Here is a 27,279-nt window from a genome sequence, read left to right as displayed (position 1 = left end):
AAGATAGTTCAAGCCTTCAAGGAATCGTATGACCCTCAAGGATATATATATATATATATATATATATATATATATATATATAAGAATTAAGAAAATGTAGAGAAGATTTGGATGTGAAAAAATATGGCAAGTGTAATCTGAAATAAATACAATATGTTCTCCAAAATGATATATAAGAAAAATTGAAAGGTGGTTTGTACTTATTGTCCAGAAAAGGAATGTAATTAAAGGCGTCTTTAATTTCTTGGTTTAAAGATAATGATTCCTTTTGCTGATGTAGAAGCATATGGTCCATTGCTGGCCATATATTTTTTTTTTAATGTACCACACACACAGTATGCTTTTATGCAATATATCTTTTGATTCTATTTTTCTTCTACACCCAGTTTTTTTTCAGATATCGTAGTGTTTATAGTTTCTTTTAAAACAACTTTAAAGCATGACGACACAAAGTTTAATAAAACTATTTCCTTAAAGTTACATTTATTTTGGTGTGCTTGTAATTGTATGGTTAACGGAATATATTTGGGGGATGTCTAATCAAATATCTAAGTTCTGAGCAGATTGACAGAAGAAAAAGAAAAAAAAAGTAAGGTTGTGAGCGGATATAGAAAAGAAAAATTGTGAGCAGAAAATGACACCCACACCTGAACATTAGGGAACATATCTGGAAACTCTTTAAATTAAAGTAGGAGGTTATTTGTTCATATCATATAATTAATTATGATCAGTGACAAAATTACTACAGGTTGAGGTAAGTTAAATATGTTCTACAATATAGTAGATTCAATTGCTTTTATTTACGTTTTTTTTAGACGTTTTTTTGTTAACCATTGGATCACAACTGACCGGCCCATTAGCCAAATTCCTACATTCGTAGGAGCCGGGACACGATCTCGGGTGTGATGGACTTACCTTCTTTTTTAGACGTTATAAAATCGTTTTTTTTTGTCATCATTGAATCGACAAGGCCCGATTCATAGCCAATCCCTACAACGCGGGGTAACGCGACTTAGTAGAATCAAACTCCGGTGGGATCGGTCGCAGAGGTGGTGCTATAACCACTTGACTAAAAACACTTCCCCATAAAATCGTTTTTCTTATCTTTGAATTACTATTATACTAACAAAACTGTAAACTAGTACAAGATTATAACATATGAAGCTGTCGAACAAAAAAAGGAGATTATATAACATATAAAACAACGCAAATTTTTATGTTTAAGATAATCATATAATCTGTTCTTCTTCTTCTTCTTCTTCTTTATTTCTCGTTATTCCAGTTGCGAGTTTGTTTGGCTCTTGCTTCCAACAAGATTTGACGATACAAAAATAGTTTCTTACTCTATAAATTGAGGATTGGTTTGGTATGAATTTAATGATACAAAACAAACAAAAAATATGATAGAAAATAAGAAGATAAATCACAATCAACATGAGATGGCCCTCGTATGTATATAAAAACATTAATATCATAATATATTATATTTATAGCTTTACATGCAATAATTGAAATTTCTTATCTACACAACGTACGTAGTTGAAGCTTATCATTACTTTGAATCAGTTCAGCATGTTCAGGATGTTTCTAAAGAAGATTGGTTTTCACGATCTTTTTTAAAGTCTATGTAAATGTATTTTTTTAATGTTTACACATGCAGTGGCAACTGCGTCGTTATATAAGAAGTGGCATGTAAAATTAGGAAAAGGCAAGTCATGGGCTAGAAATAAGAGATGAGTCTAAATAACAATCCACTTGGAGGAGTTCTTGTTTTGAAAAATATACAAAATCCTTTTTATTATTACTCTCGGATGTTTCTCTATCACCACGGTTTTAGTAAAACTGATGACTAAATTGGTCAGATATTTTAAAAGTATTTTAGGTTAAATAATCGTTTAATCCACTCCATACAATGGCTTAGCTAGTGCCCATTTTTGTTCAAAAGAAGTGCTTTAGCCAAGCTTTAGAATATTGATATTCTATTAATGATACGATCCATCGACTATCCTCATCAGTCATGCATCTCATATGTACATAGAAAATATCTTCCAAAGCTTTATAAGCAATATCTCAATCCAAAACATCATTGATATATATAGCATATGTGAAGAAATAACACAGTTTACACAACTATTTTTTTTTTCTTAAATCATCTCCTTTACAAGAAAATACAATCTCAAAATATCACTGAGAGAACTATATGCATCTATACAATCTCTACGCATATATATATATATATATAAACATCTAAGTATATAATTTATACATTTAATAATAAAAATCAAGAAACAGTAATCGTTCTTTCAAGAAGAAAAATCCTATGTTTCTTGTATATGTTGCCTCACTTCTCCGCCTCTCTAAATAATCTCCTTTTTACCTCTAACCCCTATGACCAATTTTTAATTAACCCCAAAACATATACACAAATCTCAAATTTATATAAATTTTAAATAACCCCCACCAATCGGAAAAAATTTTCTTCACACCGGCGGCTAAAAACACATATTTTGATTTAAGAAGGGTACCAGTTTAGACCAGGTAACTGGTACGGCGTCGTTCTGAATAACCCATCTCCTAACACACCACCACCTTGTTGTTGCATCATTGGTGGAGTCTCTTCCATCATCGAAGAAGACATGTTCGAACAATCTCCTCCTCCACCGTGAAACCGCTTGCTAGGAGATGCGTCCTGCTCCTCCTCCGCTACAGGCCAATACGGCACAGGAAGAGGTCGTTTCTGATTCGCCATCATCATCATTGGGACTGACGACGAAGCATGGTTCAAACCAACGACGTCAACGTTGTTATTGTCATGATGATCCAATGAGTCGGTACCCATGTTGTTGTTGATCATGCCCATGCCACCGCCGTCGTATAAACTTGCATTATTACCGTCGGGGAAAATACCGTAACCACCACCGGAGAATCTCCCAGGGAAGAAGTTCATCGATCTTGAGACATTATGGTTATGGTGGTGGAGTCCAGTAGCAGCAGCCGCCATTGACAAGGACGGAGGAATCTTCCTGAAAATGTAATCAATCATATCGTGATCCTTATCGTTATCCACATGTCGACCTGCGTTGTTCTTCTTGTAGATTCTACATAACACCCAATCATCAAGCTACACACAAGAAAAAAAACAAAAGAATCAAGATCAAGAAAACTCAAGATCAAGAAAATTTCAAGATCAAGATTATTCGAAAAAAATCATATAGTTAAAGATGATTCATATAATACCCTGAGTGAGTTTTTCTTGTTGCCGAAGTCACAACCAGGTGGTCGATTGTTGAGTTTGTTTTCGATGAGACGATACTCATGCATGATCCAATCACTTTTAACGCCTTTTGGTGGTTTACCACTGTAGAAGACGAGTGCCTTCTTCACACCGACTTTTTGGTTACCGTCGGAAGCAAGAACCGGTTTATCTGTACCGGTTGCTTTCCAGTATCCTGAGGTGGCGGCTCTGTTCGGTCTTGCTCCGTTTGGGTACTTCCGATCTCTAGGACTGAAGAAGTACCATTCTTGCTCTCCAAACGACGCTTTAGCTATATATATAACCATTAGAAAAAATAAAAACAAAACAGTTAGATCATACGTCGTCATCCATCACAACACAGAGATGATCTCAAGAAAAAAACAAGAAAATAAAAAAAGAACTAACAGATTCAAAGGAATCGAATAATGAAAAAAAAAAAAAGAGAGAGAGTTGATGATGATGATGATGGTTGAGGGTGTGTACAGTACGTACCAGGAAGCTCCCATGGATCGAATTTATAGAGATCGACCTCGGCGATGATAGCGACAGGTAAAGGAGCGGAAGCAGCTTTGCGTTTGAGGTAGTGAACCACAAGCTCTTCGTCGGTTGGATGAAAGCGGAAACCTGGAGGAAGGTTAGGTTGCGGCGGTGGAGGAGGACCACCGGAAGAATCGGTGCTCTCCATTATAGAGAAATCTAGTACAGTGATCGGAAGTTTTGGTAGGAGAATAAGCTCATATTACTACTACTCTCTGAGATTTTATACTCTCTTTTTTACCAAGAAAAAAAAAAAAAATTGCTTAGAGATTCTTTTGTTTTTTTTTTTTGGGGTTGGGAGAAGGGAGTGCTGAAAAATGCTTCACAGACTCGGCGTTATCATTCTTTTAAATGGGCTGTGTAGAAAATGCCAATTTTGTGTGGGTTTTAATCCTCTGTTCTTTCTTACATATTTATATATACACCCCCCGGAGATTTACGTAAATTTACAAAGTACCATACTATATGTTTTTACAGAATAATGACACTTAAGCTAGCAGTTAGCACTCTCACATGATGTCATATAAACGACATAATGCTATTATTATATTATGTAGTATGGTAATTAACTTTCTTGAAATATTTTTTTTTAGTTTTAAACAGATTATCTTTCGATAATGACTAAATTTTGGATATAATGGTTGGCAAAAAATATATATATATAGAAGAACTCGAATTTCGGAAATATATACTCTCAAGTGGTCAATGTGTGATCAGTTGTTTCCATGTTTTTCTTAAGATGAAATTATATTGTCAAAAATGTTATTTTCAATACCACACAATTTTTCAAAACATTACACGTAGTTTATACATTTATTCGCTCTGTGTAAAACTAGCTATTTGCACCTGATTATAAACCCTATCAAAAGCGTTATTAAAAATAACAGAACTTGTCTTAAAAAAAAAAGATTCAAACATTACTAATCTCTGTTTTTTTTTTACGTCAACATTACCATTTATACCTTTTAGTTACTGAAATAGTGTGGAAACATATATTTGATGTTAATCAGTAATCAGTTATAATTAAGTAAAAACTTTTATAAAAAAAAATCCCAAATTTCAGCCGAGTTTAGTGTGTTTTGGTTGCACTAAAGGATCTAAATGTGGCGACAATGCGACACATATACAAAGCCTGACTAATCATGTCGAGTCTGTGTAATTACCAAATTGCATGAGGGTTAATTAGTCATTATTTATTTTTTCTTCTGCGTTAATGACTTTTTTTAAGTATAGCCTCGCGACACAGAAAAACTACGACAAACCAAGATGAGGCTGAGATTAACGTCAGAAAACGATATCTCTTTGCAAAAGAGAAAATATAAATTGTTAAGATATAAATCGCTTTCGTCGTCATTAGTTGATGACAAAATTACAGTAACACATTAAAAAAAAAAAATCAAATACTCGATATATCTTTACTATCTATACTATTAAAAGGGAAGCATTATTTACATGGCAAAATGAATCCTGAAATATATGATATAAAATGACCCTAAATAAATTAAATAGCATACAATACAAAAGGGATATTAAAGTAAATTTGATAATAAAAATGCACGGATCCTATATGTCCTGGATTAATTCTGTTCGGATCATGTATTAACTGTTCAGAGCTGTTTTTCATACTCCCGTATCCAAACAGAATCGAAACAAGCATCTGCAATAAAATTCAAAAAAGGTAAGTAGTTTTGCGTAAACAATTTAAGGAAACAATAATTTTGATATTTATGTATATGTTTAATTTGGGCAATTAATTTCGAAATTGTATATATGTAAACTTATTTAATTTGATTTTATATTTTGAGATATATCCGGAAACAAGAAATTATGATGTTACCTAATATACAAAATCATCTAAATGTTTATAGAAATAATTTAAATCGGTATCTATTAAAATCGAGCAATTAAATACAAAATTGTATATATGTATAAAAATATAATTTGGTTATATATTGTGAGATATCTGTAAACAATATTTATGATTTTATATTATGATTTCAAACATATGTATTACATATATACAATATGTTTAAATCTTGGATACTGAATTAAGATATACATACGTTTGAAACTACTTATAACTTATCATTTTATCAATGCATAAATGTGCGGATCCGAAAACATGTTACAACTAAAGTAAAACAACAGTATTTTAAATATGTTTTTTTTTTCTTCAGCTTATCTAGCATAAGCATGTACAAAACAAGAGATAAAAGAATGTTAACTGACACGGCATGTATGTGTGATTCTATTAACTGAATGTTTCAAAGAAATTATTTTTCTTCATCAAATACTTTATTTTGTTTTGAATCAAACTATTACGTGTTTGTGTGCTAAATATGTAGGAACATGATTTTGAGGAAATGAGAAAAGAATAATGGGACGGAAACGGGATGGAAGGAGGAATAAGATGAGATTAAAAATTTTCAAAAATCAAAATCCAGGATCATGTTAGAATTAAAATAAATTAATGCTTCTAATATATTATGTAACATATTTTTTAATTTATCTAACACAAAAATGTCAAAAAATATTCAAAAGAAAAAGAAAAAACATTAAACTATGTTCTATAATAGATAATAAAAAAAAATCAACCATAGTTATGAGACATATACAGGACATAATGGATTTTATGTACTAAATTAGACATACCATCTTTCTGTTACTATTTTTTAATATAATTGTTTTTACCGATAACAAAAACAAATTTGATCATTTTTTTGTTTAAACCGAATTAAAAATAAATCAAATACTAAACTGATACAAAAAAGTTTGGATTATGAATGTTAATAACATTTATTAAAAATATGTTTACAAACATAATCCGCATGTACGTAATAAAATATAAATGTGTTAGTAAATTTAGTTTTTAAAATCAACTCCGCACGTATGTGCGGGTCCAAATCTAGTAATACATAATTAAGACGAACTTTGACTCGAATGCTCTCTGTAATAGTAAGATTTTATTACTATTGTGTGGTTTCTTAATATTTCCAATGAGTAATAGACACGTGTGATTCCTAGTGGCCGATGTATTCACACGTGACAAACTGAGATGTGGGACTCGTGTAATCGCCACAGAAGGTAACAAATTGATGACGTGGAAATGAATGGCCGGGTGGGTGGNAAAAAAAAAAAAAAAAAAAAAAAAGAAGCTTTTTACGTTTCAGATGTCATACCTCACGCTTTTGTTATTGAGATAATCGCACCACCAGACATTTTATATTATATAATAATAATTTTAGATAATACTATATAGGAATGGAAACAAACAAACAAAATCAAAACCCATTTCATTTCATGTGTTTTTTTTTTTATAAGTTTCGATTACTTTTTTGTTAATTTATTTACTTTCTTTTCTCCAACGTCATAAGATATGATTATAACCATGCATATTTTCTCGACCACTAGAACTTATTTTGGTAGTGATGTATTCAGATTCCTAGGAGTGGTTTTTATTTTATGACTTTTTTGAGTTTTGACTTCCTATACCATGATGTGATATTTCCTTTATCTCTCTCGTAGCTTCTCTTCTATCTTTAAACAAACTTGTATTCAAACTATTCATGAATAAAATTACAAATCTGTTTCCCAGGTTTTTGTCTTTAGAGCACTTTATTTTCTTTTGCAAAACAAAAAAGAAGAAGAAAAAAATAACAGTGAAGAAAAAGGAAGAAACGAGAAATGTGGACCATATATTATATACACACGTTGTACCAACTCAAAATAAATGTTTCCCTCAAATTAGTCAATTTAACTACATCATTTCTTAGTCACATCCATCAGATCAAAGAGACATCCTTCTATTTGCTTTGCATTCACAAAGATTTCTAGTGCTTTACATGCATGCTTGCAAACCACTTCCTTTTTTTTGCTTACGTTCAGAATCTCAACAACAACAACACACATATTTTGACTATATATTTTTAACAAAACTTAGTAGTTTTACAAATGTTCTCACCAAAATTATATATGTACTTGAAAGTATATGTAAGGGGACCCTATTTGCAAGTGTTATATTCAACAGAACGTGGTTGCTGGATACTGGGCTTATCCCGTATGTCAAATTGTCAATGTTATGGTTTAGTTTGAAAAATCAACGTATAACAATCTTTGATTGATAAAGATACCAGATACATAACGATGTTCTCGTGCAATCACATATACAAATTGAAAAAAAGGAAGAAAAAAAAGAACTTGAATATATGTAATATGCATATAGATTTGGAATTGTTAAAATATTTTATTTAATTTTCAATAAGCATGAGTTTTTTTTAAGTTAAAAATATTCATAATTTATCAATGTTATATGATTATATAAGCTAAATAAATATCGAATCCAATTGGTAACGCACATAAAATTGTATTAAAAAATTATAAATTAGAACTCAAAACTGTTACGAAACAATGTACAACTGTAAAGAAAATGTGACAAACAAATTATATAAAAAGCTGATAGTAACGCTTTTAATAACGTGTTTGGTATCGCTTTTATTATTGCTAACGTACTGTCAAAGCGATACATCCCATGCCAAAAAGGTACATAGTTAGTTATTGTTAGTGTTGGGTTTCGCCGATTTAAGATCCGTTAGAAAAGTCCATTAAGTAGTGATTCGTAAGGATTCATTGTGGGCCTGCAAAGGGCCCAGGAGGTGAAGCTTGACCAGAAGGGATGCCGAGTCAAACGATGGAGAAATCTCAGGATGAATTGAAGAAATCGTGGAAAAACCGGAAGAGATCACCGGAGGAAATCCAGGGGTTTGCGTTAGGATTTACTAGTATAAATACCTCGTAATAGGTTGTAAATAGACATATGATAACTTTTCAACAAAAAGATTAATACAAATCCAGTTCATCATTTCTTTTGTTGTTTTTGTTAATTTCTATGGAAAGTCTGTCCATAAATCTTTCGAATCATATTTCTCCGATTAAGTTCATAAGATTGTGGTTTTAGCATCTACAGTTACCAATCAAACCTATAGTCAATACAAAATAACAATATGATTCTGCGCCAAAACAAACGAATCAAATAAAAAGAACTATCATTTGGACTAGAGGCAATAGAAATCTCAAATGGCAAAGTACGAACACTACTAGCTAGTACATTAAAGATACGCACCAATAGCCTAATTACCAACTAGTTTTAAAGTTGAAACACTTAAAATTTAACAATTTCGATAATCTGGATTGTAATAATTATAAATGTACTCCAGCTAAAACACATTAATAAGTGGGATACCAGGGCAATTCAAACATTTAAATATTTAATATATTGACAATTATGCATATTATATAACAAAAACATGACATGTATTGTATATTCTACATATATATGTTCGCAAGGTGGGTAAATTTCACTCTTCTACAAGTATTTAATAATAGTAAACCTAACTTCAAGCTTTTATTGTATTTAAAACTTTCCTCATAAAAAAATCTTTATGGAGAAAAAACGACCTACTTTCAAATAATTCACTGTGTGAACTTTTGTAACAATAGCTTTCATCATGTGATACAACACTTTTATTCTATTTAGAAAATATCTATGCCAAATTAAACGTCATATATATCACACACACGGTCTTATATATGTAACGTGACAGGCCAAACATCGGACGATTGTCAAACTAACATTAATATTACAATATTTTTCCTAGCTTAAAGGAAAAAACATTGTGCTATATATAACTATTAGATCCAAGCAACTTTGTAACTATAAAGGTACCTACATTAAATTCATACGATTGATTTAAATCTATATCTGGCGGTTCTAGCTAGTAATGAGGTCGACATGTTCTATATATGCGACGTCTTGGTACTAGGTGCTATCTTAACCGAGCCAGTGAATACGATGTCTAGACTCTTAATTCGATCGAGAAAATTATTTAAAGTAATGTAGTTTAGATGCAAAAATTAGGTTGCTAGTTAGTGATCACTCAATTTAATTAGTTTTAAGACATGTCTTTGAGAAACTAACTTGGATGATTTAACTGTTTTATTTTTCAACGTGTTTAATGTCTTATCCTTTTTTCCAAAAGAATATGCTTTCTTCGAACTAATATGGGTCTTTTCCCGGATATAACGAATTCATCAGCAGTGAACATATTATACCTTTTTGGGTTGATTTGTCTTTCAAATGGTGGAAATATTATATGAGGTTTCGAGACTTCCTTCATATATATCTTACAAAGTTTTTGGTCTGGAAATGATCTTATAAATACCTAATCTATACTTATATTAGTCAAATCTCCAAGAGTTGAGAATAATATTAACGACAACACATGATTCTAATGACATCAAGCAAAGCTACAATTTTCTTTTATTATTTCTTATATACAAAACGGATTTCAGAAAAGCTCTTTTTGCATGACCCTTTTAATTTTTGTAATGCGTGCTCCTGTATTTGTTTCACGAAGAAAATGCTGTTAGTTCTGTTTTTCAATTGATATAAATAAGTATAATATACATATTAATACACACATATATGTGTGTGTATGTTATACGTAGTATCCAAAAACGAAGAGTTAACATAAGAAACTTTTGAGATTAATATAAGTAACTATAAGTTTATAACACTACTTTTTGACAAAAGTAATAATTTTAATACTACTTCGAGAATTTAAGTATGTGCTTACGATTTAGAAGATCAAATTTTTCATCATCCCGCCGCCACGCAATGTTCAAGTGAAGTAGTCACTGATCATTCCAAAATTCCAACACGGTCCAGATATTTTTTCTGATATGTAAATAAGATTTGTGCGTACATACATCTCTCTAATTTTTCTTAAAGTATACATCTAGTCATCTAGAGTTATATCCATAACTGAAATACGACGTCGTCGTTGTTAACTAAATTCTCGTAACAAATTCAAAATACATGGTTTTTTTGTTAGTTAGACTCATTGTTTTTTATTAGTTTGTAGTTAATTTAAATCTTTATAAGAAAACTAATAATATAAATCAATTTTAAAGCACAAGATTTTGGACATCTTGTTATTTTTAAGTTCACTTTCTTATTATATATTATATATAATTATTTTTATCCTAGTTTTTCTACCGGAAGTTTTGGAGAATTAGTCATGTGTAATGCGTACAACTTGACGTATAATATACGTAAGTATTTTTAAGAGATATGATCTAGAGATATTAATGGCCATGATTAATTATGCCTGATGTAAGAATCAATCAAGTAGATTAAGACATGATTCTGCTGAGACTTTGCTTTATTTTTTCTTTCTTATCCTTGTCTTTAAGCTTAAAATGGAAAGTGATTAAGGACCTCCTCAATTGTCTGCTTTGTTAAATATACTTCATGACCTTCTTGACGCACCGGAAGGTCACACAAACAATGGTAGAATCACCAGCAAAAAAAAAGTTGTCTAGGTTAAATGTATTTTATTGTAAATGTCACTGTTAGATAATAGATACTATAAGATCTTGCATTATAATTCCATGTGTTGAGATATTTTAGGGTTGATTGGTTTAGTCTGAAATCGTCCCGGTTGCATGCATTTGACACCCAATTGCGATTGGCCAATTACATTAACCGGTTTGTAGTTATACAAAACAGTTATGAATTCTTCTTTGATCAAAGAAAAAAAAAAACTTATCTCAAGTCCAATCTCCTATTGTGCGCGGTGGGCAAATATTTGTCTTTGACAAACTTCTCTTGAATATTAATTCCTTTTTTTTTTTTTATCAATTTCTCTTGAATATTGATTCAAACATTCTAAAATTTATCCTCTTATATCAAATCTTTTAAACCAAACTCTTGACAATATATATATTAAAAAATTATGCATGAACAAATTTTTCAATACTCTTCATTTAGCTATATTCTATGACAAATGAAAATTAAATTTCAATTTATAGGTTATCTTAATTTTACATATACATTCTAAATACATAAACTATTAACTATATGTATTTTGGCAACTTTTATGTTAAAGTATGCTTTATAAAAATCATAAATTGTATATGTTGCTATTTTGATCTGTCAAAATGTTAGAAGTATATCTCATAAAGAAAAACTTTTTTTTTGTTTTGTTTTGATTATCCGTTTTTGCCAACTCTCACATCCAGAAGACTAGAACTGATATGTTTAAATCAATCAAATTTTCAAGTGGAGTGGAATCGTTTTATTTAGAGTGATTCGATTAAATTTTGAACAAATATTTATTCACATATTTTTTCCAACTAGTGATACTGATATCTAAATAAAGCACGTACGTATATTGTATGTGTGCATTTGAATTTAGGCAGTGGCTCACTTAACATCATTATATTGCTACATGATTTGAACTTATAATAATCTTACAGTTACATAGGTATATGAATTACGGAATAGATACTATCATGTAGTAGAATAAATAAAATAACAAGTGTACTCTAAAATTCATGTAGACTCAAGGTAGGTTTATAGATCTTAGATTTATCTCAAGGATAAAAGTTATATACGTATGTTTCGTTTATCTAAAAGATAAGATGACAAATAAAATTGTCTGATGATTTCTATTAGGTCTCACAGACAGTCAGACTCAACTCAAGTCTCAAGGTAGTAGGAAAATATTCACCATCAGCAATACTCAGGAGTCGGGACCCAATAAATGGGATTAATTATTGTATAATATATAAGCCTAGATTAACCAAGTTTTGGCCCAGGGCCCAACACATATATTAATACAAAATACATAAATCCTATAGATAAAAAAGCATGAATAGCCATATCGACACATTCTCACTAATTTGGGTAACACGTTAATCAGATATTGGTATGGAATCTTCCAGTTCTTATTATAGACTTCCTATGATATATCCAACGAGATGCAAGCGAATCTTCTGCAACAGGTTTTTATAAACATGCATAAAATTCATAGTATATATAGTAAAAGAGAGAAAAGACATACAACGCATAGAAAAAAATAGTAAAATACAATGTCAGTTCAGGAAACATCGTTGCTTCATTAATAGAGTAAAGATGAATACAATGTCAGTTAAAGCGAAAAGAACAAAAAAAAAAAACAAATGTTGCATGATATTATTTAATTTCATGTATAAAATTAGCAAAATATTGACATTTTGTAATAGATAACAAAAAAACAATTAATATGCATCACTAAACGGTCTAAATTCCATTCCAATTCCATGCAAATGCGCATTTACTTATAAATTAAATTACATGTGGTATACCCGTATATGGTCGAATGAAATGGTTACGTTGGTTTAACGTACAAAAATATCTTGAATATATAAGGACCACAAGTCTTTCTATGCAAGAAGGTTACAAAGTATTATACTATAAACCTTCGTTTTCATGTATTTACGATAGAATATGCTATTCCAAGGGGTTGCGTAAAGCTTCGTCCAACAAAATTTACATGTAAAACCATTTATATTTTCCTTTTCAAAAATTGAAATATTTCCATGTTTGAATTTATAGTTCAGGCACCTTAATTGACAAACATCAAACGGAAATTTTTTAATTTGCATCTTTTCACCACATTTTTTTTTTTTTTGTATGACTAAAAAAATATAGTTTCGCAAGTTAGTTGTTTGAGAAATCAAAAGTTTTTGAATAAGGATAAATATTTTGAGTAAACAAGAGTCAAGTTAGTTGTTTGAGAGATCAAAAGTAACTAAAAATTGTGCAATCACACATTCGATTTTATTAAATTTTAAGTAATTTAGAAGGAAAAAAAAAGAATAGAGTAAGTCATATTGAATCTTTAAATTCCACAAATTAATTCTGTAAAGTTCATCTATAACGAATATTCATGTTATCATGTAAATTGACAATTATATTTTATAGTGAAAAAGAGGTTTTTTCAGGGAAAAAAATAATAATATCGTTAATTATTTAATTATGAAAATCTTAGACGAACAAAAAGCGTTGCTGTGTTTAAAACTTCTACGGTGTGAATTGTTACTATGTTAGGAAATAAATTATTCCAAACTGGTCAAACAAGCAGCCCATGCTGACTCACACGTACAATTTCAGAAAACCTCAAAACGGTACGTTCTTATCTCCAAACTCCAACTGGTCTTTTTTTTTTTTTTGTCAAACAATTGCCTTCATTCATTCAATATGAAACACTAGTATCAGTACTGAGAAGGAGCAACTTGCTAAAGTTTGAGACATTACAATAATACGGCAATCCCCAATACCAACTCCAACTGGTCTTTAAGATTTCAGATTTGGCCATCTAATATACTCTATAACCATCACTATACAAAATACAACATCTTTTATCCATATCCATATAGTCCTATTTTCTCTAACAAAAATTTTGAACGCTCTTTAAACAGCTGTATAATAATATATTACTATACCAAACCTTGCGGCTTGCAAATGTCATTGAACATAAATGAATATATACACAACTATCTCGTGCGAAATTTCTTTTATGTCATGTGTCTATATGCTTTTTGAATGACACAAGAAAAGTATATTTGTTTTATAGGCTAGAGATCGTCACAGATCAACATACATTTTTGGTCATGTTCGCTATGATATGGTCAGCGTCAGCGAAAGCTGATGCCAAAGTCTCTATTGTTTGTTTGGCTGGCACTGACATTAAAACGATGAGCGATAGCGAAGAAAATCATATTCGTTTTGTGTTTCTTAGTTCATCGATATATTTTGGCGATTAAAGACTAGTGCTAGCCAACCTTTTTTAAAAAATATATGAATTGATAATTTTTAATCGAGATTTATTGTCTAACAAAACAGCAATAAAAGAAATATGATGTTGGCGTGAGACATGTGTCAGGACTGATAATGAGACTATACCATTTCTATAGTTTATCGTTGCTGTCTGTTGTTAGCAATTACAAAACTTATAGATCAAATATAGCAAATATAATCTGTTTTTAGTATATATAAATAATTGATTAATACAAAAGATCCAGCTTAAGAGTTTACAAAAATGTAAAAATGTCAGGACAAATGACGACGAATATACAAATACAAGTCGTATAGAACCTAAATCTTAACCCTAGAGTTCGAATTCTACCCTTAATTAATAAATCTGACTTAGACCAAAAAAATAAAATTATGTTGATTTTTATATTACGTCACCATTACACAATCAAATAAACCCGAACCCACTATTTTGTTGACCTGAGTACCCAATTCCGTTAACCGGGTCGACACTAAAACCCTGGTGATGAGCCAATACGTCCGAGTTATTAAACCGAGGAATCCCCTCAGTCTGCTGTTGCTGCGTTCCACCGTCACCGTAACGGATACTCGCGACGTTATGACTCAGTCCGAGTTCCGGTACCGAGTTCTGTCCAACCAAATTCGCCCAGTCAAAACTTGGCTCCCTCGCTAAACCGTGAAACCCGGTTTTGTGATTGGTTAAAACCGGTCTATGACTATGAGGCAGCGCGTTAGATGATGAACCGGCAACGAATCCCAAACTTCTATTGTCAATCTCATGTAAAGATTCGAGAACGTCGTCGTATTGATGAGACGAAGAAGATGTCGACGAACCATTGTTGCTGTATTCTCGACCAGTCGTCATTAGATTGTTATAAACCTGTTTCTGTGCGCTTGTTTGCTTTTTGTATATTCGACATAAAACCCAATCATCAAGCTGAACACACACAAAAAAAATTGTTATTAAACAGAACACTAGAGATACAATTAGTTTATTACACTTTTATTTTTATTGTTGTTATACCTTGGTGCTTCCGTTTCTACGAGACGGTTCGAATAAACGGTACTCATGCATGATCCAATTGGTTTTGGTGCCTTTTGGTGCTTTCCCAACGTAAAACACCAAAGCTTTCTTGATACCAACTCTTCTTCCTTCCGTCGAGATAACCTTATCCGTACCGGTGGCTTTCCAATAACCCGACCCCGCAACACGGTTCGGTCTCGACCCGTTCGGATACTTCCTATCTCTCGGGCTGAAAAAATACCATTCCTTTTCACCAAATAACGCCTTACCTACAAACAACCAAACAAGAAAAATAATTAGATAAAGTTAATCTACAGCAACAACCACACATCAAGAAAAGACAAAACCTGGTCGGTTAAGGTAGTAACGTACTTGGTAAAACCCAAGGATCGAATTTGTAGAGATCGATCTCAGCTATGAGCTGGAGAGAGAAATCGTGACCGGCGGCTTTCCTGCAGAGATACTCAACCATAAGCTCTTCGTCTGTCGGGTAAAATCTAAAACCCGGTGGTAAACTCAGTTGAGCTAACGGGTCAAGTTCTTGAAGACCCATTCTAAATATATAATCACCTCCTCTCTAAAGAAACAAAGAACAAATATCTTTGCACTTTTATCACAACAATATCTTTGATGTCTCTCGTTGATCTTTTTATTTTCTTTTCTATTTTGTATTTCAAGATTTAAAGATTTCGAAGCTCTGCTACTTGTATGTGTATGTATATATAACAATAATAGATAAGCATAGAGTAATAGTATGAGAACAAGGCCGCCCCAATCTTCGTTAACGTGCAGCTACAACTCGGGCCCCACTTTATGTTTATCGTGACACGTGGATCAATTAGAGCGTCGTGATTTATGCTATCCCTTTTGGTTCCTTGAACCTGTACTATAAAGTTGATTTTTATATTAGTTCTTTAATGTTATGTTGTGTGTATGACTGTACCGCCTCGTGTGATTTTTTTTAAAAAAATTGTTATATTGTCAAAGGTTTTCCCCAAGTATTAGGGAATTAAGTCAAAGTCATTACAATATTTGTACGTTCGATAATACTCGTTATTTTCCTGTAATGAGTTATAGAATTGTGATAAATGTATATGTGAAAAGTCTTTATTCATAAAAAAAAAAAGTAGAGAAAGAAATATTCTAAAAGTGTTATTTTTTTGTAATGGGTATGTGCCAACTTTTTTTTTTGTTTTTGTTTTGGGTCAAGAAAAAGAAAGGACAGGTGTAAGTGAAAGATGGGGGTTGAGTTCACTGGGATGGTAAGTAACATGGAAAGCGTTTTTCATACGGATAGAACTACCACGAGACGACACATGTCTTGTGTCTATGGGTTGAGTTAGGCGGGATCTTTTGTCAAAAAAGCCGTTTACAGATCAGACTGAGACGAACAACAAACACGAGTTGATGATGCTGACTCTCATTAATATTTTTTTTCCAGTTTTGATTTCACCAGTCTGTAATTTTTGATTGACTCCTAATCAGATCAGATTGTCATTGTGAAACGTGGGTATATATACATACATACATACATACATACAATCAGATATATAAGAAGCTTTTATGTGGTTGAGAAATGAAAACATATGGTTTTAGTAAGTCCGTATAACACATAAACATTTCCCCTTTTGTCTTTTAAAAGATAATAACACCAATTCATTTCTAGCCCTTCAACTTTTGTTTGTTCATGGGGAAAAAAAAATATTTTACCAATTAATTAAAAGTAAAGTTCATGTACAATATTCATATTTGATAATAAAATGATGGAAAAAGATAGCTAGCTACATGAAGTATAGAAGAATGCATGGTCACACATGCCAAGTATAATATTGTATCCTCAACTACATGAAGTATATGTATTGCATGACCACATGCATGAACTATCTGACGTTATGTGGTCAACACCATAGATATACAATCCGGTACACCGGTCGAATGATTCCGGCGAAGACCGACATTGACTCCGTCGTTAACCAACATTGACCAAAAAAATTATATTTTAATTTTTTATATTAAACAAAATAATAAATTATTATATTAAATTATTTATGGTTTTTCATGATTAGAAAACATATTCTATTCAATATCCAATTATTTATATAACTCTAATGTATTTTTGCTTATAATTAGTTACTTTTTATTTTTAAAGCTAAAATAATAGTTAAATAAAAATAATTAATAATTATTTTCAAAATATATATAGATTTTATCTTGATTTTAGGATATGTTTGCAAAAGGATATAGAATAAGAGGATTATTTCAAATGCCCTTATATTATATATTGAAAATAATTATGTATCTTTAATTTTATCTGTTAAAAGTAAATAATATTAATTTTTTTGTTATTGTTTACATGTTATTAGGAGTAAGTAATTTTTTTTATACCAAAGAGTATCTAAAATTTTGTATACTCTTTACCATGAAAATTTTAAAGTAAAGAGTCATATACTCAAATCTTTTGCATATTATTTTTTAATGAAAGTAGTTGAATTTGATTTTATTGATTCTTGTAGTATTTAAAATTTAATAATTTGATGATCAGAGATTTATATATATAAAATCATTAATAATTACATATTTTATATATATATATATATATTTCTTGAAAATATTGATTAATGATTTTATTTAACTATTATTTTAGCTTTAAAAATAAAAAGTAACTAATTATAAGAATGAATAGATTAGCGATATATAAATAATTAGATATTGAATAGATTATGTTTTCTAATCATGAAAACCATAAATAATTTAATATAATAATTTATTATTATTTTTTTAATAATAATAAAAAATACATTTTTTTGTCAATGTTGGTCAACGTCGGTCTTCGCCGGAATCATTCGACCGGTGTACTGGATTTTATGTCTATGGTGTTGACCACATAACGTCATATAGTTCATGCATGTGGCCATGCAATACATATACTTCGTGTAGTTGAGGATACAATATTATACTTGGCATGTGTGACCATGCATTCTTCTATACTTCATGTAGCTAGCCATCTTTTTTCCTAAAATGATATGTGACCAATTTATGGTTGTTTATTCAACTTGGCACGAATTCCGACTCTTCATAGAATTTCGGATTTAGTTTTATCAAAATAACTATATGAAAAAAAAAACGTTAAAAATAGTTTGAGCCTGGTTTCGAGTTATATATGGTTCNAAAAAAAAAAAAAAAAAAAAGAGAGATAAAATTGGATTCTCAGTTCGAAGTTAGACCATTTGTCAGCAAAGTTATGGTATCAAGCAAATATATGTATGTAAGTTTACGTAGGTTGTTTTAGTGACAGAATTAACTGGTTTTGATGGTTTTCTTAATACTATATGCAAATCTATAGAATAAGTAGAAAGTTAACTAACAAATTTCTTTACTATATTGTGTTCACACGACATGATGATGCTGTAACAATAATTCTAAGCGAATAGAAGAAGGAATTTGGGGTTTCTTTCACTCAATAGCTTTCGTGTCACGGGGCATCTGGTGTTAATTCGTTTCTATTTATATGTTTTTTCTCTTCCATTACAAGATCCACCAATGTATAAAAAATGGGTTGGTCAAAAAATTTTAAAGCCTTCACCCTTCCCCATTTTGGGATGTTTTTTAAAAACTTAGGACTATAATTAATATTCACACAGCTAGTGGTCTTAAATTTTAGATAAGTAATTGAAAAACTGCTAATACTGGCGATGTCATGCATATATCATAATCACATAATGTGTTAAACCGTAAATTTAGGTCAAAACTCAAAAGAAGTGTAAGGATACTATGAGTTACAACTTTGGACATGTGAGTTCAGATAACGGTTTTGTAAACCATGACGTACAATTCAATTTTCATTAATCTGTAATGCGCCAGTGAAATTCAAACTCCACTATATATATATGATGTTTTATGATTAAATGGTTTAAATTTTTTTATACCATATAGAATTCGATAATCTGGAGCACGATGAGCTCCATCAAAACGTGCTCCTACTAAAACACATTTAAACGCTACATGTTATATATGCACAAATCTAGATATCATATTAAATAGTTCGAGTTTATAAAAACAAATAACGTTCGAATTTATGCATATATAGTTTTTATATATGTTCTTTACCGAAACATTATGTTCTTATGGTTTTGATTTCGGTAAGAACATATAGTAAAAAACTAAAAAAACTAAACCATATATAAGCTAATGCATGAGTCAAGTTGGCGAATCGATCATTTTGAGTATCAGCAGTTGTGCATATTATATGTCTTTTCATATTCTTAAAATAGAATAGAAACACGATAAAAAGGGAGTCCAACGATGAAGATGACCATCAGAGATCAAACCCCCACTTCATCCAACTATATCTTATCTACAAAAAAACCTTTATCTTATCTTTACGTACGTTTGGTTTTTAAAATATATATAGTTTTCTTTGGTAAAAAGACAATAGATATAAGCTACTAGCGAATATTTGTAGGGGTAATGGTAATGTTTAAAATCATTTTAAACTAGGAAAAAAGATGGCTAACTACATGAAGTATTGGAGAATGCATGGTCACACATGTCAAGTATAATATTGTATCCTCAACTACCCGAAGTATATGTATTGCATGACCACATGCATGAACTATATGACGTTATGTAGTCAACACCATAGACATACAATCCGGTACACCGGTCGAATGATTCCGGCTAAGACCGACATTGACTCCAGTGTTGACCAACATTGACCAAAACAAATTGTATTTTAATTTTTTTCTATGAAAAAACAAAATAATAAATTACTATATTAAATTATTTATGAATTTTCATGATTAGAAAACATTCTATTCAATATCTAAATATCTTAGGTATCTCTAATGTATTTATTCTTATAATTAATTAATTTTTATTTTTAAAGCTAAAATAATAGTTAAATAAAAATAATTAATAATTATTTTCAAGATATTAATAGATTTTATCTTGATTTTAGGATATGTTTGCAAAAGGATATAGAATAAGAGGATTTTTGCAAATGCCCTTATATTATATATTGAAAATAATTATGTATCATTATATTTTATCTATTAAAAGTAAATAGTGTTAATTTTTTTGTTATTGTTTACATGTTATTAGGAGTATGTAAATTTTTTTTATACCAAAGAGTATCTAAAATTTTGTATACTCTTTACCATGCAAATTTTAAAGTAAAGAGTCATATACTCAAATCTTTTGCATATTATTTTCTAATGAAAATAGTTGAATTTGATTTTATTGATTCTTGTAGTATTTAAAATTTTAAATAATATGATGATCAGAGATTTATATATATAAAATCATTAATAATTACATATTATATATATATATATATATATATATTTCTTGAAAATAATTATTAATAATTTTATTTAACTATTAGTTTAGCTTCAAAAATAAAAGTAACTAATTATAAGAATGAATATATTAGCTTCAAAAATACAATTTTTTGGTCAATGTTGGTCAATGCCGGAGTCAATGTTGGTCTTCGCTGGAATTATTCGACCAGTGTACCGGATTGTATGTCTATGGTGTTGACCACATAACATCATATAGTTCATGCATGTGGCCATGCAATACATATACTTCGTGTATTTGATGATACAATATTATACTTAGCATGTGTGACCATGCATTCTCTAATACTTGATGTAGCTAGCTATCTTTTTTCCTTTAAACTACTAGTTAATATATAAAATACGATTTTTTTTTTTTTTTGGCGGGCAACGATGTCTTTCAAAGAAAAAAGAAACAAACGAGGTCGTATTTGCCTTTTGATTTCTTTAGACAAATGTTTTGTTCATCATTTTGTGATTGGTGAGTTATGAGTTCATGTTAGTGATATGTAAGCCACGTGGTAATTAACAAACTAACAATATGACTCTGAGCTAGCAAAGTAGAGCCCACGTACGTTATTGTTCGATAACATCTTTAACCAGACCTCCCAATGAGAGAATTTGAACCCAGGACTAGATGCTTAATCTAAGTACCAGATAACCAACTCAGCTAAGAAGTATTTTGTCAAAGTGTCCAAATATTTAGTATTTATTGGGTGGCCTAAAGCAGATGCTTTAGCTGCTTTAGAGGTGGGCCGGACCTGTATACACATAGAACTAGTATAGGTTTTGACGATTACTTTATTCGACGACGTATAATATAATCAGATTCTATTCTGGGGAACTAGAGTTTACACGTCAATTGTTTTACTTTTATTGACGCTTATCAGTTTCTGAGAAGGAGTATGCATGGATGTTCAGTTAATTTGATGACTGATGTTGGCAACATTTTTTTCTTTTCTTTTCAATATAAACAGCGTCAACGCTAAACGTGGGAATATCTCGGTTAAAGTCTTAGGCCAGTTTTTAGGTATCGAGAAATTTTCATATTTGATATTTCAGTCCAATACACTTTCAGGCCCGCTAGTTTATAGCTACTATTATTATTTGACATAGGCCCATCATTAGTTTGAATGACCTGTTTTGAAATATAATTATCCATCCTCAATATTGTTTAACAACGTCTCAAAAATTAAGAATGTGAATTGTCTACACGTGCATAAACAATATGTCAAGATCTAATGATATTAAAAAAAAAATTAAAATCATTGAATAAATGAAACTATAATTCTTTGTTTGTTTACAATATAACAAGATATATATGAATTTTAATGAAAACTTCTACATACAATCAATCTTAAACAAAACAACAATCTCAATCTCAATCCCAATCAAACTCTTCTATCTCATGAATGATCATCGATCTCTTCCTTCAATCTCTCCAACATTTGAACGCAGCAACTTTCTCCTAACAATGCTTTTCATCTTCTCCGCTTCAGAATCACCAATGCCAAGTTCATTACCAGAAAGTTCCATTACAATGTCTCTAATTTCTTCTTGCGGCAACTTGGTGTCTAGAATCTTGACTATCTCCGAACCCACGACGTTTCCTCGGCGCAAATCTACACAGTCCTTGTCAAACTCATTCCCAAACCTCACAAAGAACAGGCTCCTTATGTATTGAAGCTCATGAAGCTCCCCGATTCTTGATGCAGCAAATATCATTCCGGCCACTGCTTCTTTAACTATGTCTGGTAACAGATGAACATCGCTGGAGAAAGAAACGTAAGGAATAAGGATATTAGTTATTGAACCCCTTAGGTTTACTGTATTACCTTATGTCACAAGTTATATATATATATATATTAAGAAAAAATTACCTTTGACGATTTAAAATAGATATATTCTGCTTCTGCATGATGGATGCGCATAAGTTGTCGACCTGATCGTACGCCAATAACCTTCGCTCATCTTCATAGAATTGTTTCGCCTAAGGTTTCAAATTCCAAACCACAAAACAAAATTAACATGGTGATAGAAAATTATATCAATCAAGCAGAAGTAACATGGTGATTGAGATCATTAACTTCAGATACCTTTGGAAGAGCTTCTGAGAAGCGGCCATTGGAAAGGAGCTGAGCTATATCTGAGCGAGATTGTCTGACCATACACTCTCTTCGCTTCCGATGTGATTCAACAGAACATATCAGATACTGAATATGTTTTTTGCTGCAAACAAGAGAGATAAATTGAAAACTCGAACCAAAAAAACAAAACAAATAATAACCGTGCGTGTAAGGCAAGTAAATCAAGTTTCTTACCACTTGGAAGCTTTTCTCCATCTTGAAGCACCAAAGAGGTTACTAAAGCAACCCAACTCTGACTTTGTTTTCATGGCGACCATTATTAATTTGCTTTCTACCGTAGGAAGATCAAAGGTGAAAAGATCTTTGTAAGTTATGTATGGAAGTAAGAGCCTAATAATGAGATGTGTGAATATATATATATAGCCAAAAATCTATCAATATTATCCTTTAAAAGTAGGAATCCATTATGTATTTTAATTTACCATGGGATTAAATCTGGATAAAACTGTTTTTTTTTTTTCTTTTCCGATTTGGAGTTGGAAATCCAAGTGCATTTCACGTTTGTTGTATTAAGAGATACATCAGTAACTTCTAAAGTAAACGGGGAATACAAAAAGAGAATTTCATATTCCATTTAGCTACGGCAATTCAATCGTCGAATGTTGGATCTTCAATCAAGATTTCAAGTTTTAATAAGGACAATAATGAATGAAGATATGAAATCATCCTTATGTGTTCTACTATACCTTGTTTCGTTGGAAAAAAACCCTCCAATCTTCAATGAAATGTTTTATCTCTTTTACAAACCATTGGGAGTATATATTATTGTAGACTATTTCCAAAATATTCGGTTAAAACAAAAAACTGATTAATCTTGATCTATCTCAAATCAAATAAAAAGGAAAAAAACTTAAATAATATAAACTGTATCTTGTTAAAAAAAAACTTAAATAATATATAAATATTAAAGATAAATATTAATGATCTCATAAAGATTTAGACATATTTTCTAAATTTTTTAATTTAGAGAAACAATATATATATATATATATATAAATTTTCGTAAAAAAAGAAGAATATTTTGTTTTGACATTATAATAATGCAAGAGGTATATATACATTTGAATTTCTAATATGATAATGACAAAAGTCACAAATTCATACTTTTGTTTTTAATACTTGTCCCACATTATATTATAAGCTATCATTTGTAGTAAAGATTAAATAACTGCAGAAATTTCTATTTGTTTCATCTTATTAAATATTTCTGTATGCAAAATTCAAAGATATTAAATACTTTATATATTGTATAATTTTTCTATAATTGGTTTAATACTTGTCAAACAAAATATTTGTCCCACATTATAATATAAGCTAATATGTGTAGTAAAGCTAAAATAAATGTAGTATTTTCTATTTGTTTCATCTTGTTAAATATTTCTGTATGCAAAATTCAAAGATATTTAATATTTTATATGTTGTTTTAATTATATAAATTTTTCTATAATTGGTTTAATTGTGTTAAAATTAAATTAAATATTAAAGTATATTTGTAAAAATAAAAATAAAATATTTTAATATACGTTTTTGGATAAAAAATTAAAACTACTTTGTATAAGGATATGTGAAAAGTCACGTATAAATAAAACAAATCAGTTGAAGACCATGGTCATACTGAAAGCCCAAGTATCGTAGTAGTATGGGCCTTTTATGAGAAAGTAGCATAAAAGAACAAAATTAATACTATTAATTATTAAGTTAAAAAGTTATCCTTATTACTCAAAACTTGGGAGTATAAATATAATTAAAACAAAGATTATGATTATGGGTCCGAGAATGACTAAAGTAATTGCAAATATGTATGACGACTGCACTGATTAACCAACTTCTTTAAAAACATTGACCTACAACGACAATCTCTTTTACTATTATTTATTGGCTCTCTACTTTAGGAAAGACCGACCGACAAACCGGAAGAACCAGTTACCGGTAAAAACCGACGCGTATTATTATACAGCAAGTCGCCAGTTCAGCCGGTTAAATCTAAAACCATTCAATTCGCCTTCGTTAATAAAAGAGACGGTGACCTTTTTAACTAATCAACCTTTTTTAAAAACGTTTTAATTTTTTTTGACACTAATCATGTAATTTTATACTACTACTATTGTTTAATAAAGCTGTGAAGTGTGTCTTTTGGGTCAAACTCTCTTTGACTTTTTTTTTTATCAATCCCCAGAAAGCTTGCTTGCTTGCTTGCTTGAGAGAGAGAGAGAGAGAGAGAGAGAGAGTGAGCTCTGAGAAAAAAATTCAGAAATGGCTTCGAAGCTTGTAGTTATAATTGTCTTCATCCTCGATCTCATCGCCGTTGGGTTAGCCATTGCCGCCGAACAGAGAAGAAGTGTCGTAAGTCCTCCCCCTTCCCCCATACCACTCTCTTCTCTTCTCCTTTGCTTGATACATTTTGGTTGTTTTTCGCTCATTCTGTATCTGTGATGATTCTGTGGGAAAGCTCCTGATTAGTTAGTGTTTAGGGAAGCTTCACTCTCTGTGTATTGTGAAATCTATAGTTCGAATCCTCCATCGCTGCGATCTTTGGTTTTTGAAGTATTCTCAGATCTGTTTCACCACATTCTTGCTTCTTGTTCTAAAAAAGTGTTCCGCTAAGTGTGTACAAGCCGTAGTTAGCATTCAATTGCAAAATTGTATCAGAATCCACTTGTATTTTGAAGGATTCAAATGCATAATTTCGATTCATGACTTATATATTCTCTGCAGAGAGCTTAAATCGTAGCTGTTAGTAAGTTTATAGCTCACTGCATTGTTGTAATCTGCAAGATCTGCAATTGTGGTTTCTGTTTGTGATTTTCTTTTATACGGTTAATCTTGAAGTAGTAATTGTTTATTATAACAGGGAAAGGTTGAAACGGATAGGGAGAAGCAATATGAGTACTGTGTGTATGGCACAGACATTGCTACAAGCTATGGAGCTGGTGCGTTCGTTCTTCTCTTTGTAAGCCAAGTCCTTATCATGGTGGCTAGTCGTTGCTTCTGCTGTGGAAAGTCCCTTAACCCTGGTGGTTCAAGAGCTTGTGCCATTCTCCTCTTCCTCATTTGCTGGTAATTACAACCAATATATACTACCCAACTCTCATTACAATTACTCTTCTTCCCCACCATTTTCCCATAAGTCTTATAACTCGGTATTGGCTTCTTTGATTTTCGCAGGGTGTTTTTCTTGATCGCTGAGGTATGTTTGCTTGCGGCATCAATCAGAAACGCGTACCACACACAGTATAGAAAGATGTGGAACATTGACAATCCACCAAGCTGTGAAGTTATTAGGAAAGGTGTTTTTGCTGCTGGTGCTGCTTTCACTCTCTTCACCGCCATTGTCTCTCAGTTCTACTACGTTTGCTACTCTCGTGCTAGAGATGCTTACCAGAACCCTTCCTACTAAAAACTGTCAACTTGTACTGCAAGCAACGTTAAAAGCATCCACGGTTGGGGAATTTTCTTTTGTGTTTTGTTTTGTTTAGTATCATCCAATGCTACTTACTTATCCATTAGGATGTTTAGATTTTATCTTGTCTCTTATATGTGATTGTTTCTTGTGGTATTCTGAGATCGTACATTGTTATGTCGTCTGTTGTAATGTGTGAATACTAAAACAAAAGAGAGTAGAAAAATATGATTTGTGTGATTCACTGTTTTATTGGTATGGGTTTGCATGATTTAGGAAGAATGGTTTTAATTAGCACACTGAATATTTTCGGGATTAGTCTGTTTTTTTAAATTTTAAAAAAATCATAGTTCCGGTTCAACTGAAAATGAACAAAAGTAAAGAAGGACCGAGTGAATAACTAACAATTTATTAACACATCAAAAAATTGTTTAAGATTCATATATCTCCAAAGACGCACAGCACTTGTCAGGGACCCAACTTGTAAGAGTAACAGATGGCTACGAATAGGGGCCATATCAGGCCGCAAGCGGAAGTCCTTAATATCATTTTTGTTGTTGTACATATAAACATGTTAAAATAGTAAAATACCAAATATCACAGAATTTTACTGAAATTCTAAAATATTTTTTTGTAACTGATATTATTTTGTTATCTAAAATAATAAAGCAAGGGGTGGGCATTTTATTTCCGTTACGGTCTATATATGGTAAATGATCGGCCCGTTTAGGCCTACGGACATTTAACCAATAATGACATCTCTAATTAGCAGCAAGGCACTAGGATAGTATAATTATGAACAAATGTTCAAGTACGAAATAATTGATGGCAGGCATGATACTCCAACATATACGTTCATTATGGCACATGATATTCCATTATGATACGGAAATATAACACTTTTTCAAACTATTGTCAGAAT

General features: G+C 30.9%; 4 protein-coding genes across 4 annotated transcripts; 1 reads left to right on the top strand and 3 right to left on the bottom strand.

The window, feature by feature from the left end:
- Window positions 2,122–4,158, bottom strand: LOC104745854 (NAC transcription factor 56-like). Its single transcript, XM_010467218.2, has 3 exons — window positions 3,749–4,158; window positions 3,238–3,545; window positions 2,122–3,121 (listed from the first exon to the last, which is right to left on the bottom strand). The coding sequence occupies exons 1-3, from the start codon at window positions 3,939–3,941 to the stop codon at window positions 2,513–2,515; spliced, it is 1,110 nt and encodes a 369-aa protein (XP_010465520.1). The 5' UTR covers window positions 3,942–4,158; the 3' UTR covers window positions 2,122–2,512.
- On the bottom strand, window positions 14,655–16,236 carry LOC104745853 (NAC domain-containing protein 55). Its single transcript, XM_010467217.2, has 3 exons — window positions 15,847–16,236; window positions 15,475–15,743; window positions 14,655–15,387 (listed from the first exon to the last, which is right to left on the bottom strand). The coding sequence occupies exons 1-3, from the start codon at window positions 16,025–16,027 to the stop codon at window positions 14,878–14,880; spliced, it is 960 nt and encodes a 319-aa protein (XP_010465519.1). The 5' UTR covers window positions 16,028–16,236; the 3' UTR covers window positions 14,655–14,877.
- On the bottom strand, window positions 22,227–23,024 carry LOC104748208. Its single transcript, XM_019236682.1, has 3 exons — window positions 22,907–23,024; window positions 22,691–22,800; window positions 22,227–22,581 (listed from the first exon to the last, which is right to left on the bottom strand). The coding sequence occupies exons 1-3, from the start codon at window positions 22,976–22,978 to the stop codon at window positions 22,227–22,229; spliced, it is 537 nt and encodes a 178-aa protein (XP_019092227.1). The 5' UTR covers window positions 22,979–23,024.
- Window positions 25,100–26,615, top strand: LOC104745852. Its single transcript, XM_010467216.2, has 3 exons — window positions 25,100–25,300; window positions 25,809–26,014; window positions 26,123–26,615. The coding sequence occupies exons 1-3, from the start codon at window positions 25,211–25,213 to the stop codon at window positions 26,352–26,354; spliced, it is 528 nt and encodes a 175-aa protein (XP_010465518.1). The 5' UTR covers window positions 25,100–25,210; the 3' UTR covers window positions 26,355–26,615.

The sequence above is a fragment of the Camelina sativa genome, chromosome 15 (genome assembly GCF_000633955.1).
Source record: "Camelina sativa cultivar DH55 chromosome 15, Cs, whole genome shotgun sequence".
NCBI lineage: Eukaryota > Viridiplantae > Streptophyta > Magnoliopsida > Brassicales > Brassicaceae > Camelina > Camelina sativa.
Note: the sequence above shows the minus strand (reverse complement) of the source record. Positions and strands in the feature narration are given on the sequence as shown.